Below are 16362 nucleotides of genomic sequence, written 5' to 3'. Positions count from 1 at the left end.
GGGTCTGTACACATTTAGTATATTGCTAGATCTATATGCTTAATAAAGAGTCAAGTAAGAAATTATTTATGGATCTCAATTAAGGAAACTAAGTGCTTACCTTTCAATATAAATTATTTCAATTATTTACAACACAAATATGCGTTAATGTTAGTCTACAGATAAATGGGGAAGGTTAAATGGGGAAGTATAGCTTAATGCCACAGAAACTAAGAGACGAATCTAAAGCACAATACTTTTTTCCTGGTTATATTTATGTGTGGTGGTATTCTTTTAACACCATGACTGCATGGTGATTTTATAAAACAGTATTTTAGGTATTGTACGATTTACATAAAGCATACGTAACTTGTTATTCTAACAAGAAGCAATACATTTGTTCAAGGAGAACATTTTAATTGCATGACCATAAAATAAATAAATGGAAGACCAGAAGGTTTGGGGCTTTTTTAAATAATAAAATCCTACTTAAGAAAAGACAAATAGGTAGCATTTAAACCCTTTCTCCAAGTTCTCTCTCTTAAACAAAATCAATTAATTAATTGATTAAAGGAGCATCAATTATTTCATCCCCCCTAAGAATAAAGAATTAAAGATGTAATAGAAACTGATTAAATAAACACATAAGTTTATTTATTGAAAAGTCTGACACAGTAATTTATTGTTTACTCTGTTCTGCAATGAGGGGTTAGAAAGCCAAAGAAGAGAGACCAAGAAGAGATTAGCACTTGGACAAGCATCACATCAGTTACCCCAGAATGTGGAAGCAAATAGACTGTACAATTATGAGTGTTCTAGAAGTAACACTGCAAGCATACTAGATTTGATTTACAGAAGTCAAAATACGGGCCAAGGGAAAGAAGAAAGCAATACCAGGCTGCAATTTCTTTGCTGAAATAAAGTTTTCTTGATGCTTACAGAACTACAGCCAGGGATAAAATAAAATAAAATAAAATAAAATAAAATAAAATAAAATAAAATAAAATAAAATCTTACACAAATATTCTGGGAAAGTAATTGGCTCTGAAAGCAAGGATGGAGATTAGAGCAGATTTTGGGCTCAGGACACTCAACCTCTATTGCAGCATAACACTGTCTTGCTCTGTGAACAAATCCAGTGATTTTACTTCTCCATTCCTTGCTTTCTCTGGTCTTCATAAAGATGTCTCTGTTACAAAGGAGTGCTAAACAGCTCAAAAAGCTAAGAACAAATTTTACACTGAAAGGTACGTTTACTCTTTTCAAGCTCACTTCAAAGCCTTATTAAAAGAAACTGTCTGCAGAGAAGGATTCCTGAAGGACAACATAGCTACCTACTGGAACTGCTACCCTACAGCACTCACGTTGCCCTAACAATCTGTGTATCGCCTACTCCTGGACTAGTGTTGTAGACACTGAAGTCATCCTTGTGAGTGATGTGCAACTTCCAAGGGAAGAAATGCTTCTCAGTGGATCTCTTCCTGCTCTGAGACACCATGAGCTCAACATCCTGATCAGAGAGCAGCCGGATCAGATCGCCATCAAGGTCCCGGTAATTCAAAACAATGTCCTGTTGGTCAAACTCCTGCCTGGTAGGAAAGAAATGAATTGATTGCCACAAGACAAGGAATGCCTGGGAGGTGACACACGATGAACAACATACAGGCAATCTAATTCTTCTAAAAGTCACATTAAGCCTTGGGTGTTTTGGCATTCCTGATGCAGCTAGTACTAAAAAGCCTACAGACGCATTCATGCTGGGCTATATTTAAGCTAAGAAGCCTGACAGAACCATCTCCAGTAAGTCCATGTGGATGGCACAATTACTCTGTGAGTTGGAAAAAAATCCCATACATAAGAGTTGACTGCAGTTACTCACCACTTTTACCTGCTTACAGTTCCCTTTTATAAGAGAAGGGCAGGCTAAGGAATGGAAGAATATTTACCCAATGTATGCTTTTACTGATATTCAATATTCTAATGTTTTAATGTTCAATCTACTTCAACACTAGTTTTACAAATTATAAGGTGGTGTCATGCATCCTAAAGAAGTATATTAGACAACAGATCCTTGGTTGGAAGCATGGCTCTGATCTTACAACAAGAAATAGAAAATGCTACCCAGAACATGTGTGGCATTTGTGTGTGGCATGTAGCACTTGCTGACAATCCCGATGCAAACTGCTGTCTGCACAGATGGGTCTCAGCCAAATCACATTACACACTCTTGAGGACTCTTGAAAGGAGTTTCACATCCAAAACATGGAGACAGCCAAGTAAAGTGTAGAAAATTTAGGACTGGAAGGAACTTGACAAATGTTTAAATGGTATTAAAAAGGCATCTAGCTGTTTCCACTTACTTTATCAGTTCCATAAGATCTTTGAATAATGGAATGCTGCTCAGACTCTCTTCCACTGATATATCCCTGTAACACAAATAAATCTAATAATTGCATATCATGAAAGAGAATATTGGCATCTCTTCAGCAGAAACCAAGACTATTTTATTATTACCTGATAGTGCTTACTGTCTCATCGTAGTAATAACAGCGTATTTTATTAACTGTGTCTTCCTGCTGCGGCAAATCTTTTATGATCTTCACAAAAGCAGATGGGAAAATCCCAGTGGCATCATTAACTGTTCCCTGGCATTACAGGAAGGGTCAGCATGATGAAAAACTTGCAATTTTGGCTACATATGATAAATTCTGAAATTTCATTAATTTCCATGGAAACAACAATAAGGATTGTTCTTGTAAAAGCAAGAAAAGATAAGCTATGCAAGTGACCTGATGCTATCTCTACACAGGGATTATACAGTTGCATAGCCAAATACAAAGCAAAATAGTAAAACTGAGTGCAAAAAAATGAACATCAGATGTTTACTAGGGAATGTTGTGGTGTTTGTGCAAGCAGAGATACCACATCAACAAACACACAGTATGTTCTCCTCATCCTTTTTTCAGAACAGTGCTGCATTGCCCAAGTTCTCTGTAATTAAGCTGACGTGTGTTGTGGTATGAAGCATGAAGTATATAGCAACTCACCCCGAGGCAAGAAACCAATTAATCGCTGAAATGGAGTTTCCATCTCCTTTCTGCGGCCTTTTTGTGCTCTAATCACTTCCAAAGAATTAAAGGACATTCCAGCAGAAGAAAATGCAAATGAAAACTGAAGTCTAGAGGGCAGGAAATTTGTAAGCTAAAAACCATTACAGGAGAAAACAATTTCAAATTTGGAGTCAAGGATTTCTTCCTGGCTATGACACAAGATTATGATACAATTTCACCTTGAAAGAAGGAGAAAGATCCCAAGGATTGGGAAAGCCCATTTCTACTCATGTCAATGTATGTCAATAATTCAGTACCACTGTCACAGTCTTACCTCCAACCAGTCTTTGTTTACTCTGCTAAGCAGGTAGATCAAGTCTCCTTTCTTGAAGCTGAGTTCCAGTTTACTGGTTCCAGAGAAATCAAATAGTGCCTATGGGAAGCAATAACGCTGAAATTATTAATTCACAGAGTTATACATGTGATTTTTTTTCCTTTTTTATCTTCTCCTGAAGTGCACAGACAGAAGGTAAGCAGCAGAATTGTATGAACTGTGTAACCACAGATCTGTTTCTGAAGTAAGGTCATATAAATGACTGCAGTGTGCAGTTCTCACAATTCCTTCTCCTACTCTGCACACACAAAAGTGCTTTGTGGGAGTAGTGAGAGCATCGGGATAAATGTGGCTCTGAAAGGGCTACACGCTATGATTCTTGAAGTGTCAGGACATGGAGCACCAGAGAAATGAAGACATTGAAAACACATTAAAGCAAGTAAGTCAGTAGAGTTGAAAATGATTGACAGCTAGAAATTTTGACAACTTGAAATCCTGAGAATCAAACCAAAATATGTATTATTTCTGTAGTTTTACAGCTTTCGCATTTGCTGCAAAATGTCACAAAGAGCCTTAGGATGTTGTGGAATTGTGTCCTAATTTAAGGGTAACTAACTGTTCTTTTTCCATCTCGCTTTCACGTCTGTCTGCTGAACTGAGAGGTCTGGGAAAGTCCAGAGAACTAATGTGTGGTTAAAGTGGAACTTAGATGCCCCCTTCAGGGAAAAAAAATAAAAGAATAAAAAAAGAAAAGAAAAAAAAAAAAAAAAGAGGCAAGCATATGCCACCATCTTAACAAGCTGTTCTCGAATAATTAAAATTGCTGAGTTATCAGAAACACACATCTATCTACCAATTGTCCTTTGAGAACACAGCAGTCATTTAAATGCTCTCAGAAGAGCAAAAATGAAAAGATGTTCCCTATTATTCGGTGTTGCGATAGAATTATTTTGGTCTTGTTAATGCCAAATTTCAGCCTCTATAAGGCTGTCTTTACAGTTCTCCTAATAAAAAGAGACAATAACTACAGTGCTAGCAGCTCATATGTCTATTTAATAGCCCTTTCAAAAGGCTTTCTTTGATCTATTGAAAAGTTTTGGTAGGTAGATTAAATATTAATAAAAGAATACATAAAACCCAAGAGATGTGGCAGATCTGAGAGCTGTTATCATCAGCGTAAAAACAAAACAACCTCAAAGCAATTGCATGTTTTTATTAACATTACGTGAAAAAGTCACGTGTTCAGAAAGCAAGTACACAAGCACCACTTGCAAGGCAGTTTTATGTGCCTAATACCAAGACGATTTACAGCAAAAGAGAAGAGTATAGGCACTTTCAGCAGAACTCTAATGTTACATAAATTACCAGGATGCCTCACTTGCAAAGCTTTCAAACATATGCTGAATTCAAGGAGACCGAAGCTTCAGTTTGCTTTAAATGTAATTTATGGGTGTAACTATGTAAATGTGGACCATTTGGCAGTACATGTCTCTCAGTTTTGAATCTCCTGTTATTCTGACTTCACAACAGACCTCCTCATTATTTATGTAACAAGGAACAGAGCACTTCTTTCCTTTCTGTATTTCATTCCTTATTGTTAAAAGCAATTGCTTTCCTGTGTCTATTTCACTTTCCCTTTCTTCCCAAATCTCTAATTGGAAGAGGCACCTTGATCAAAGAGATACCAGAGCAAAGCAGAGTTAATCTCTGTCCTCGATGACAGATTGTGCAGATTACTCACCTCAGCCCGAGGAGTTGCTACACGGTCCAAAACAGGCAGTTGGGATGAAATGCTTTTACTGAAAAGGGAAAACAGGGAGGTAAATTTGTCTTTTTAGTCATCAGAAACACTACGTGATCAGTACAGTGTCCACATTATCATTATTTACAATGCAGTCAAGCCACAGATCACTGGAGAAAGTGCATGACTATGTGTGCAGCAGTGAAGTAAATAAATATGGATGCAACAGCACTGCCCTAGTTCTCCCGGTTTCAGTGCAGAGCTGCAGCAATCTGATGATGTCTGATGCTGAGAACAGATGGAATTTTCAATACAGTCAGTATGCTGGACCTGTCTTTTACAGCATTGCTCAGCCCCTCCACTCTACCTTCTGGGCATTTCTGTTTCTAGTATTTATGGCACTCAGTTCAAACTGCTGTCATGCATACACTCAGGAATGCACACACACTCACAGGTTTTGCATCTCTTGGGATAATTGAAAAGGAATCAAGTCCATCTTTGCTGTGTTGAAAAGCAAATTAATTTCCATGGAGGGTAATGAGGTATAACATCTACTCAGCAAAGGGTGCTGGTGCTGGCATGTAAGACAGGCCTGTATTCAGACAAAGGAACAGGCTGACTATTCAGTTTCATTTATTGGCTGAACCAGATCTTATTTAACTTGATGCCAAAACTCATTTTGACTTTAGTGGTGCAAGCCTGCATCCTTAAGATTGTCCTGAACGTTATAGATAGAATTATAGAATCATAAAATGGCTTGGGTTGAAAGGGATCTTTAGGGTCATCAAGCCCCAGCCCCCCTGCTGCATGCAGGGCCACCAGCTTCCATTTCTATTACTAGACCAGGCTGCCCAGGGCCCCACCCAAGCTGGCCTTGAACACCTCCAGGGATGGAGTATCCACAGCCTCTCTGAGCAGCCTGAGCCAGCACCTCACCACTCTCTTGGTAAAGAACTTCCCCCTGATGTCCAACCTAAATCTTCCCTCCTCCAACTTAAAAACCACAAGATTCTACTGCTAAAGAATTATCAACAGGTGGAGTTAGGGAGTTTGTTTGTTTTTGAGAAAGCAAACTATTATGTCAATTTTTAATTTCTCTTTTAATGAAATACCAGCTGTGCTTTAAAAACCTTACATTTTTGAAAGTAAGAAATGCCATTCTTTCACTCTGCCACAAAAATCCTCATATTAGGACTTCATGGACTGCCTTAGTTCTGGGAAACACAGTGATGATCATCAGTTCTCTTTCCTCACAAAACTGGACAGCATCTCCTACATCAAACTGAAAAAAACATGTCAATCGCTTACACTCGGCGCGTCCGTGGGCGAAGCCGTCTCAGCCTTCTGGGCACCTGTTCACTATCAAAATTTGAGTGGTAGAAGAACAGGCGCACCTCTTCATCCATCAACACCCAAACAGGTAGGCAGAGTAGGTTCTGTGCCAAGAGCAAGTAGGAAGTAGAGTAATAACAGTGGGAAAGATCGATTCTCTATTTATTTGCATGTACCAAATATGTTTCTCTGATCTACAAGATCATGAAGGATATTTATTGCTGCCAGAAAAATCTCCCTCCTCTCCCTTCTCCCTCAGCAGGACTAGGCTGAACAGCTGACAGTTTCTCCTGTTTACTCTTGGAGTTGGCCAACATACTGCTTCACTCTTTGTGTGCCTGATTTACTGCAGGAGTAAATTGTTTCCTTGTGTTTCCTTCCAAAACATGAATGACTGTGGAAAGAGGGCAATCTTAAGTACCAGGAGACTTGACCTATGCTTCAGACCATTACTGATTCAAAGTCAGAGTTCCCGTTAACCTACAGTCAATAATTTCTCACCTTGATGTTGCTGGCTGTATCCTCACTGTGGAGGAGGTGTATTCCAAAGCTTAATCTGCTTTACTAATACCTTAGGTGCACTTAACCCTATATTCATGCAACATCCTAAGATTCCCCATTTCCTCACACATCCTGTTTGTTGTTTTTGTAAATATATCTATCTAGATATGAAGGCAGGTTTTCACTTCCTTTGTGAAGTGCTTATTCCAGTGGATCCCTACAGTCTGAACAATCTGGCGACTAGGATCACAGATTGTCCTATGGTGTGGATATTGTGTCTTCTGAAAAAAGATGCAGAGAGAAGCAGATACCTAGGACTACAACAGTAACATGTCTCTCTGTTGGTTTCAAGGGGCAAAGTACCTGCAGTGCAATCTCTATTCTATAACAAAGTTTTACCTTCATGTAGATATTTAGGATAGGAATCCTGTTCTCGGCAATTTCCCTTTTGGCCCCAACATAAACTTTTCCTAGAAAACATAAAACCAGTGACAGTTACTGAAGGGGGAAAAAAAAAAAAAGAACGGAAGCTGTCAGAGTAATAATGCAATCAAGAGAAAGTAGGAACTCCATGAAAATAGATATTTTCTACAGGATTTTAAGTTTCTAAATGAATTTTACCACATCAATGTGGGACTGTCAATGGACCTTCTCTAATCTGGCTTGTCCAGTTTCCACAGCTGGGAACTAATTCCTTGTCTTAGATAGTTATCCTGTGTACTTCCATACAATGCCCTCCTCTCAAGGACATACTAAGAAAAGACAAAGCTACTAATCATGCAGATTTGGTACTCACAGCTTACCTGGCAATACGGGGAGTGTGCAGGTAAAAGGGCTGTTTTTGCTCTCCCCCCCATATCTCTCCTCTAGTTTGGTGTGTAGGGCATAGAACTCACGATAGCGTCGGAAAATCAGGTATCTGCCACCACTTTTAATCTTTACTTCAATGACAAACATCTGAAACAGAGAAAGGGGACTCAGGTTGACATTCAGACTTAAAAACACTTTAAAAATTAAAGTGAGACATACAATAGGCAGTCTTACAGTGGTAGAAATATTGTCTTAGAGGCAGAGTGGAAAGCAAGGCTCCAGTTAAACATCTGCAAGCTCAAGGTCTAGGAACTAACATCTTAATACTATATATCATAGTACAAGTATGGGTCCAGGATTCCCATGGTGTAAGTATGGGTCCAACTTTCCCTTACATCATGATCCTGTGGCTGCTTTCTATCACATGAAAACCAGAAATGAATAGATGAAGCTTTGTGCTTACACACGTTCCCTCAGAGAGGAGCAAAGCATATTAAGGAGGTAAATATAAATACTGTCATTTGAAATAAAATCAAAGCCAATACTTTCAATAGTAGGATGTATACCTATACCTATAGACAGGAGTGTAAACAAACTGGTTTTCAGAGTAGAAGGCATTCATACTTCTCTTTGACCTGGAAGTACACATTTTCAGAAATTATGGTCTACGTAATCTGACCATAAGTATGGATAGAATGAAAAACAAAAGCAAACAAACAAACAAAAACTTACACTATTCACTTTTAATGACTGCCCTCAAACTTCTATGGTGTTATCTATTGCCAGTTTTGCTCTGCTGTAAAAGAGTCCCTGATTTCCATGCACTGACCTCTGAGTCACATTGCAGTTTGATCCTTCAGGAAACACAAAGATTGAGCAGCAAAATATCACTATATTCAAAAGTAAATGCTGCTTACTTCTGTGGGAAGATTTTATGAGCAGTGTCTCCAGGAACAAAAGCAGAGTCTGCAGAGGTCATACTGAGCTGATCTTGTGCAGACCTCCTATTCAGAAAATCTCCATCCTTTTCCCTACTATTCCTTTCCTCTGCACACTTTCATGACTCACTGTCAGATGTAAATATGATACAGAAGGCATGCTATCTTTTATGTAGATGGCAGAATCCTAATTTGTCAGTACCATGGAAAAATGGAGCCAATACCCTCCCCTTCTACCCTCTCTGAATTCCTTTCCGCACTATATTCAGCAAGGTTACAATATTCTAACAAGAAATAAATCAGAAGTTAGGTAAAGATTTAGAAACTACAACGTATTAGAGGACATATCTGGTTCTACCCAGCAAAAAAAAGTAAAAATAAAAATAGACTAAATGTGGGATAGACTAATCTCCCTTTAAGAAAACACAAGCTCTGAGATGTTTTCAGTGTGGAACTATTAATGCCAAAAAGCAGCTGCACCAGGTTCACCAAACCAGTCAGACAGTCAAATGAAAGCATATAGAGATAAATCTCCTTGCTTACATAATAATTAGTAAAGCCTTTCTTCTCTTCAATATCTGCAATGTTAGCTGAAACAGGTACATCATCTGGAAGCTGGTCAAAATCGCTGTGAAACAAGAAGAAAAGATTTTAGTCACTCAGGAAAGAGGGAGGGGGGTAGGGGAGCCCTGAAGAAACACCTAAAGAGCAGCCACGTAACCTGGCTTCAGTGTTTCTTGTCTACATTGTCCACATAAGAAAACAGAATGGACTGTTAGGTGCTTTTTCCTATGGGACCTTGTCCTTGGCACAAAATCTTTAGTGAACAGAAGACATTCATCTTTGCTTCTATCTTTGTACCCCTGGTTAGAGTGGTATTTATATTAACACTTAAATAAAAAGGGTCAAGAGCAAGACAGAGAGATAGAACACTCTGAAAAAAAGGATCCACTAGGAAAGGCCAGGTTGAAGTAATCTTACATTTTCTTGTCCTATGAAAAAAGAAAATGCTTAATTTATTCTGCTATGAGACATTCCAAGCAGGGGTTTCCGCAACACATAGCTCTTCTGGAGGGCTGAAATAATGATGCAAAGTCTTGCAATATCTTGCTGTACAAGGAGAATGGCATGAATCAACACCACCCACAATACCGTAAATACCACCACGTACTGCTAAGAGAGATGTGGTTGTGGAGATCAAGAGGTAGAACTAGTCATATTACAAACGCTCATGTCACAAATCCCAGTGAAAGCAAAACTGTTTGTGGCTATAAGGAGGATGGTGACTCACTGTTGTCCCAGGTCGTGAACATTTCCTAGGAAAGGAGAAAGAAAGTCCACTCCAACTTATTACATAGTGTGCTCCACACTAAGAAACTTAATAACCAGGCAACTATGGTAACAAGAAGCCTGTTAGACTCATCAAAGAAGCCTGCTTCCAAATTAAACACGCAGATCGTAGTGGTAACATGGAGGCTTGTAGGAAGGAAGGAAAGACATATTACCTCTTTTCTCGCAGCTGTCGGGGAAGAGACATGCTTTTCAGCTTCCCAAATCCAGATGGCTTAGCTCTGTTCCTCTGCTTCTTAGGTTGATCTTGAATGAACAAGATGAGCCTGGTCACAGCATTTATCTCTGTATGAATCAAGACTCCTTTGCAAGGCCTCAGAGACTTTTTTTTCTAATGTTTCAGTGTCGGTTTCTTCTGTACTTCCCCACCCCCAGTGAATTGAGGAAGTACTACAGTAAAACCAGTCATAAAGATTCTTTTGTGAGTTCTGTTACGTATTGAAACTTCCAATGTTGAGAAACCAAAAGCCCAACAGAATGCAAAAACTGTGAGCCACTATTCACCCCTTCACAGAATCACTTGTCTCTGGAAGCCAGTGTGAGTGGACTCAACAAATGTTGTTCTGCCCCAGCTATAACGTCCCCAAATACACCTCTGCCTGTAAGCTAGGATTAATACCTCTGATTCCTCCCTGATCCCCTGTGATTCCAAAGGATCCTCTTTACCTTGGACCATGAGCCAGGAGGTGGAGCTAAACAATAAATTTTTCAAGGGGGAACAGAAAGGATGATCAGGAAATTCAACCTTGTCAAAGACACTGGTGCCAGGAAACTGGACACAGGAGGTAGAAAGTGAGCTCTGAAGGAGTGACCAACACAAGTGAGACATGAGCCTTTCAAAGAGCAGAGATTTCACAGCTTCATATGTTCCAAACAATCCACATTTTCCATCCACAAAGACAAGGTCACACATCACCCAAGGAGAATCCAAACTTTTCTGTCTCTTACACAGAGGACAGTGGTATAGTATTTGTGTAATGTGAGTTTAAAATCTTTCAATAAGAAAATTAAAAGGATAAAGTGACAGAGAAACCATCATTTCCTAATGCAAAGGAAATCCACCCTAGCCAAAAAGTTGTCACATGCAACACCTTTGCCTGCACACTTCAGCCTCTAACACTCTTCCATGTTCAGTGCATACCTTGTTTATTCTCATCCTTCTGCTGTCAAGCACCAAAAAAATTTCTCATCTCAATGGAACAAAACTCAACCAGCATCCCTCACAGTAAAAATCTACTGTCAGCTGTAATCATCAGACTTAAGAGTAAATTCCATTCTACTGCATTTTAATGAAATGAATTCTTCACCCATCTCTTTCCTGTGGTTAACTGAAGGCATCAATATAGAATATGAGAGAAGTTACGGTGTCTCTTGATCAGAATGGACCAGAACTCACAAAATTTTGTACAGAGTGATTTGCAACTCTGTGTTGCCAAAACAAAATTGAAGAGTCATTTTAATATGCTTAATATATATCTAAGTATCCCCCCAGATCTTCACACTCCACTATGTACTTAATTTTCTTGATTAGGCCTGCTAAATGTGCAGTTCTCATGTAACTTCAGGTCAGACTAATCATTCTCTTTCCTTTGCCCTGAATGAGAATGACCACAATGAAGTTTTCTAACTGCAATCTTCTTGCTTTCTCCTGACCTTCAGAAGGAAATAGAAAAGATCACCTTGACCAGAACTTTTAATTACAAGATCAGTATACATAAACTCATGAAAATTCAGAGGGACTCTCCTTATATGCCAAAACAATGCAGAAGGCACAGGAACTGGGCAAACTTTAACAGAAGAGAAAGATGGAGGGATGCTAAGATTTGATGCATTCCAAAATTTTCGTATGAAATTCATAAGAAGGACATCCTAATCTTTTCAGATCTCTTGGTAGACAACCTAGACATGGTGCAGATGCATCTTTTATGAGACAGAAGATATGACATAAACATGCTAGTTCATCATTGACCTGGCTCTACACGATGAGGCTTTCTAAGAAGAGGCTGACAAACAACCTCACAGATCAATCTATTCTGTGCAACCGCTTTGCTGTAGGCTGAGTAAAAGAAACAACCTGATAGCAGCTCTTCAGTTCCATTTTGGTCTGCTAGAGATTACAGGCACTAGTAATACTGATCTGACAGCATGATGCTAAACCCACTATGAAAGTTTCTGATCCTGAAAATATTTTCTCTTTCTGAACTAAACCAAACTGAAGAAAAGTTTTCTAAAATAAGTAAAATAAAAAGAAAAAAGAAAAAAAGGAAAAAAAAGGAAAAAAAAAAAAAAAAAAAAGAGATTCCAGTCTCAGAAGAATATGACATGTCCACATATCTGATATATCCACATTCAAGAAAAAGCAGGCATCTGGGTACAATTAATACTAATAAATTATTTAATTAAAGGAGTCTACCATAGGGGAACATAATAAAAATGCTCAGCTGAATGAATAAAGATGACAGTGCTGGATACACCACTGGAGCATCAGCAGCTACTGTATCACTTTGGTTGTGTATGCTAATAAGCTCAAGAAAAATAACTTCTACCTGTTGCATGCCTTCCTATAAAAGTACTACATAACTACATTCAATCATCAGCCATGGAAAGAATGTGTTAAGTGACAGAACAAAGTGAACAAGAACAATACTATTAAAAGATATCTGGTCCCATCATGTATTGATCTATTAAGGAAATAATGTTGCAACAGTCAGTGCAAGGAATCTGAACAGCAAAAAGAAAGACAAACAGAAGAGTTGGCTTGCACAACATTTTCATTCAACTTATTGCTTTAGAGCAGTACACAGAGTATTTGTTTCTGTAGCACAACAGCTGAAGTAGCTGAGTGGTTGCTTGAGGCTGAGCTGCGACTGACAGAATGATCTGGGAAAAAGCGATTTGGGGCTATATTCATATTACACACTTGTACAGATTTTGCTTTTATAGTCACCATCTGCTTTACAGAAGGCTTTGATGCACATTTACAATATTTTCAAATACAGTTATATTCCAACTTCTTATCATTATTATAATAGCACACTAATAATAGAATCAGAGAATCATTAAAAGGCCTCTAAAATCACTGGAAAAGACCAATAGGATCACCTAGTCCAGCCACCAGCCCATCCCCACCATGCCCACTGACCACGTCCCTCAGTGCCACATCCACAAGGCTCTGGAACACCTCCAGGGACGGTGACTGCACCACCTCCCTGGGCAGCCTGTGCCAAAGCAATGTTAAGGTCAACACTTACCACTCTTGTGTGACAGTGAGTTTGATCACGCCATCTATAGTAGAAATTACTACTCAAGACAAGTATGTATCACAGAGTTAAATACTAAAGAAGCAGTGGCCTTCTTTTAAAATGAAATTGTTCTTGGGATATCAAATCAAATCCCATAATTAAATCTCTCACTTTGCACCTTAGCTGCTTGAGTAAAGCAACTCATGAAGGACTGACAGTTGGAGGATAAAAAAGTACTCCCTGAAAGTGTAGGTTTCCTTTAGTCTTTATCAGCTATTTTGTAAATATGCACTCAAGAGCATCATTCTGGATTCTGTTAGTTTGTGGTGCTATAGCCAACTCCCTGAGGAAGACAATTCAGCCTTTACAGTAGATCTTTAAATAGGGGTAAGATTTCTCTGATTCATCATGATTACTTGAGAAAGCAAGAATTCAAGGAAGTCTTACTGTAACAGTAGTAACTTCTTGATGAGAAGTGGGGTTTTTTCTTTATTATTGCAGAGCTCAGACGGATACCCAAGTTTAGGCTAAGTGAGAAAAATGGAAGCTTGGAAACAGGAACAGAGCATTTATTTAATCAACTAGCAAGTCACTTCCAGGATAAAAGGCAAAAGGGGAAAAGAGAGGGAAGAAATAGGTTAGACTTTGTCACTGCTGCTGTGTATGACAGATATGGGCTGGAGATGGACTGATAGTCCAGTTAACTACCAGTGTCAAAATCTGGTAAATGGCCATTTCAGGCACAGAAGTAGAATGTCTCCAGGAGGTAACTATATGCCTACAACCATTCTGCCAGAAACTTCATAGCTCCAAGTGCACAGCAGCAGTGACCCTTTGTGGCAGGAGTTTCTCCGTGTTTTAGATTCCTGAATATCTCTAAAGAGTCAGAAATCTGTCAGTCATAGATATTGCTATTCAAGGCAAAGAAAAATCTGCTTTGAATGTTTCATAAGTTTAAAAGATCTACTAAACTTCTTTTTCACTGCACTTTCCCAAACCTCAGAGCCAGGGCTAGGATTTGCTGTGCTGCATCCAAACCATCCTATACCATTCCTAATTGTTAAATTTCCCCATCCATTTGGTGAAATCCTGTGACTAAATTCCTTTAACTTAGTTTAGAAACTTCAGATAAATGTGGGGTTTTTTGGGTTTTTTTGTTTTTTTGTTTTTTTTTTTTAGTTAAGTGGAAGTTCTCTGAATAGACGATGAATTGAGACATGCACCTCTGGTCAATAAATCACACTTCAAGTGGGCCAACTCCACCTCTAAAGGTTTTATATAGCTCCTTGAAATATATGTGAACTATAAAATAACTATATTCCTGGTTTGGTCACCTCGGGTTCCTAAGGTTAGGGATATAAATCTGTGCCTCAATGTAGACCTAGTTATTACTGGTATAAAGGTAACTTCCCATGTGGGACTCAGCTATATTTGGATATGCACTTTTACACTGGTATAATTGTCGTTACCCTAGGGGAGTTGTACTACTTAAGCTACACTGACATAGTCAAAGAAGCACAATTTTCTGACACAGACATATCCAGTCTGCTTATTACAGAGAGATTGTGGTTCATAAACTGGGACAACATCCCCCAGTAAAACTGGTGGGCAAAGGGATTAGAGATTAGGATAGGAAAGCAAGTGGGAAATGTAGAAGTTATAAGCATCACGATGCTCTGCCAGTATTCCTCATGGTGTACACCCAGAGCTAACTTAAAATAATGGCCATTAATTCAGCCTTTATGCCTAGAGCTTGTGGAATGAGCCCACCAGTAACTGTACAAATAAGCAGTCCGATCCCAAGCCAGCTGCCAGTACGTCCATTTCAAGTGTGAAAGCTGGAGATTTTGAATCCCATATCTCAACAGAATGCTGCCTTGTTACACAGAACTGGGTCTAGCTGAGAGAGCTCTTAATTAACTGCTTTCTGTTCAGCCTCTGCCTTACTATGTGATACCTTATCCCTCAACACTGTCATATGTAAAATAGGGTTGACAATGACTTTTTTTTTTCATGAGAAGATAGTGAGGTGGAGAAAAACTCAACAGAGTGATAATTTTCAGGCAAATTAAGGTGAAAATTGGTAAACCACAACTATCATCCTTAGCAGCCCACCTGCTCTCAAAATCAAATGGGAACTGAAAATATAATAACATAATGGCACATTTGTCCTTTACAAATGTGCCATTAATGTATGCACTGGTGTCAGGCCTTACAAGTGATTCCTGATCCATTACAAAATAATACAGCTGCTAAAATATCACATCTGTTAAGCAGCAGTAGCCACTGGGCCTGCTCTACTACAGAAAAGGAGAACAAGAAAAGGAAATGAGGAATAGCTTTCTGCCCAAGAGTGGTATCAGCCTGCTTGTGGATTGCTTCAGTAATCTGAGCCCAACAAAAAAAATGGCTGTTGGCTGATGTGGTTTCATGAAACAAATTTATGGTGATGTATTTTAGGAAATACCCTGTCCTCACATAATCTTGCTCTTTCCTGCCCCACAGGAAGGCACATGTGAGGCTGTGCTACGTTACGTTGATGAATCCAGGTGTAAAAAAACTTTTGAAACCACAGATCAGCTTCCCAGATCAACTCAGAGAACAAACATAAACATGGAGAAAAGAAGGGGAGAAATGCATCAAACTGACATTGCTGCCAACTAAACTGCCTCATAAAAACATGCTCTCTCTGCAGAGTGAATGTATGTATGTATGCTGCTCTGAAAGTAATGCCTCCTATTTTATGACGGCCCACAATATCACATGCGGATGTTGGTGAAATGATAGTAGAGATTGAACCCTCCTATCAACATCACATGGTATTTTGTTGCCATGTGACAGATGCAGAGCAGCAGTCTAACAAAATGGCATCTGAACTGGAAATGCATATGAAGTAAATGCGTGTCATTGAATTCCTCCACGTGGAAATAATGGCACCCCTTGACATTCATCAGTGCTTGCTGAACGCTTGTGGAGAGCAAACGGTGTATGTGAGCACAGTGAGGCAGTGGGTGGTGTGTTTCAGCTGTGGCAATAGTGACAGTGGCTCACTGGTACAAATTATTGTGAACTCTGTTCATTGTCC

General features: G+C 39.0%; 1 protein-coding gene across 2 annotated transcripts; it reads right to left on the bottom strand.

Moving 5' to 3' along the window:
• Positions 1–611: 611 nt before the first annotated feature.
• Positions 612–10429, bottom strand: NCF4 (neutrophil cytosolic factor 4). Of its 2 annotated transcripts, XM_015862322.3 has the most exons (10): positions 10191–10429; positions 9229–9313; positions 7741–7894; positions 7337–7407; positions 6413–6540; positions 5105–5162; positions 3364–3462; positions 2494–2624; positions 2340–2405; positions 612–1568 (listed from the first exon to the last, which is right to left on the bottom strand). In XM_015862322.3, exons 1-10 carry the CDS (start codon positions 10220–10222, stop codon positions 1340–1342), a joined length of 1053 nt encoding a protein of 350 aa, XP_015717808.2. In that variant the 5' UTR covers positions 10223–10429; the 3' UTR covers positions 612–1339. The 2 variants fall into 2 exon arrangements, with proteins under 2 accessions (XP_015717808.2, XP_085395833.1); XM_085539707.1 differs by lacking the exon at positions 2494–2624 and having other exon boundaries at positions 1412–1568; positions 10191–10402.
• Positions 10430–16362: the final 5933 nt, after the last annotated feature.

The sequence above is a fragment of the Coturnix japonica genome, chromosome 1 (genome assembly GCF_054131305.1).
Source record: "Coturnix japonica strain WE chromosome 1, WE-NBRP24, whole genome shotgun sequence".
Taxonomy (NCBI): Eukaryota; Metazoa; Chordata; class Aves; order Galliformes; family Phasianidae; genus Coturnix; species Coturnix japonica.
Note: the sequence above shows the minus strand (reverse complement) of the source record. Positions and strands in the feature narration are given on the sequence as shown.

What these genes read in the sequence shown, in the direction of transcription:
- NCF4 (XM_015862322.3), bottom strand. Translation starts at nt 10,222, where the DNA reads ATGTCTCTTCCCCGACAGCTGCGAGAAAAGAG. An exon ending in CGCCCACGGACGCGCCGAGT is followed by an intron (nt 5,163 to 6,412) that starts GTAAGCGATTGA and finishes TTCCCTTTTCAG; the next exon opens with TAAAAGCATTTCATCCCAAC. An exon ending in GAGACAGTAAGCACTATCAG is followed by an intron (nt 2,406 to 2,493) that starts GTAATAATAAAA and finishes TTTGTGTTACAG; the next exon opens with GGATATATCAGTGGAAGAGA.